Genomic DNA, 655 nt, shown 5'->3' on the forward strand with positions numbered 1-655 from the left:
TCGTTAAGTGTTTGAGAATCCCGGTATGTACAGGAATGATAAATGAAACATGACTGTTATAACATATATAAAAAATAATACTACATATAAATAACATAGAAAACTTTGTTTAAACCTCCATATCCTTTCAATACTGCCTGCCTTCCGGTTCTTTCAATTCTTTCCTGTATGACGAAGTAAGGTAGATTTGTTTCAAGAGTGACAGTACCGCGTTCTAACGATATGTCGACATTTCGAATGCCTTCTAAATCAGCTATACTCTTAGAAATTGCATTGACGCATCTCTCGCATGTCATATGTACCGCGAATTCGATCTGTAAAAATAAATTAATATTACAAATTTGACGATATTTATTCTCTATCCCTCTCTCTCTTTTTTTTCTCTCTCAGTTTGCCCACAATTAATACGAAAGATAATTGTTCACCTTTGTTGAAGCCATTTGCACGCATATTCTTATATCAACGTGATAAAGCAATTTTTTTACACATGCCAGCCGTAAACCAATCTCTTATTTATTTTTTCCAAATTTGTTACTAACAGCAGAGAGGATCCTGAGAGTGGTCATACCTGCGATTTAGCTGGGACCGGCGATGTGCTAGTTTCAGCGCCTCTGGAAAGTGGACATTGAACTACTAACTAGATAGACCAATGAGA

At 35.9% G+C, this 655-nt stretch overlaps 1 protein-coding gene across 1 annotated transcript; it reads right to left on the reverse strand.

The window, feature by feature from the left end:
• Nucleotides 1–16: 16 nt before the first annotated feature.
• LOC105460249 (copper chaperone for superoxide dismutase-like) lies at nt 17–561 on the reverse strand. Its single transcript, XM_011706681.1, has 2 exons — nt 426–561; nt 17–314 (listed from the first exon to the last, which is right to left on the reverse strand). Exons 1-2 carry the CDS (start codon nt 438–440, stop codon nt 81–83), a joined length of 249 nt encoding a protein of 82 aa, XP_011704983.1. The 5' UTR covers nt 441–561; the 3' UTR covers nt 17–80.
• Between the last annotated feature and the right edge of the window lie 94 nt (nt 562–655).

This window comes from Wasmannia auropunctata, unplaced genomic scaffold (assembly GCF_000956235.1).
Source record: "Wasmannia auropunctata unplaced genomic scaffold, wasmannia.A_1.0 LD325749.1, whole genome shotgun sequence".
Taxonomy (NCBI): Eukaryota; Metazoa; Arthropoda; class Insecta; order Hymenoptera; family Formicidae; genus Wasmannia; species Wasmannia auropunctata.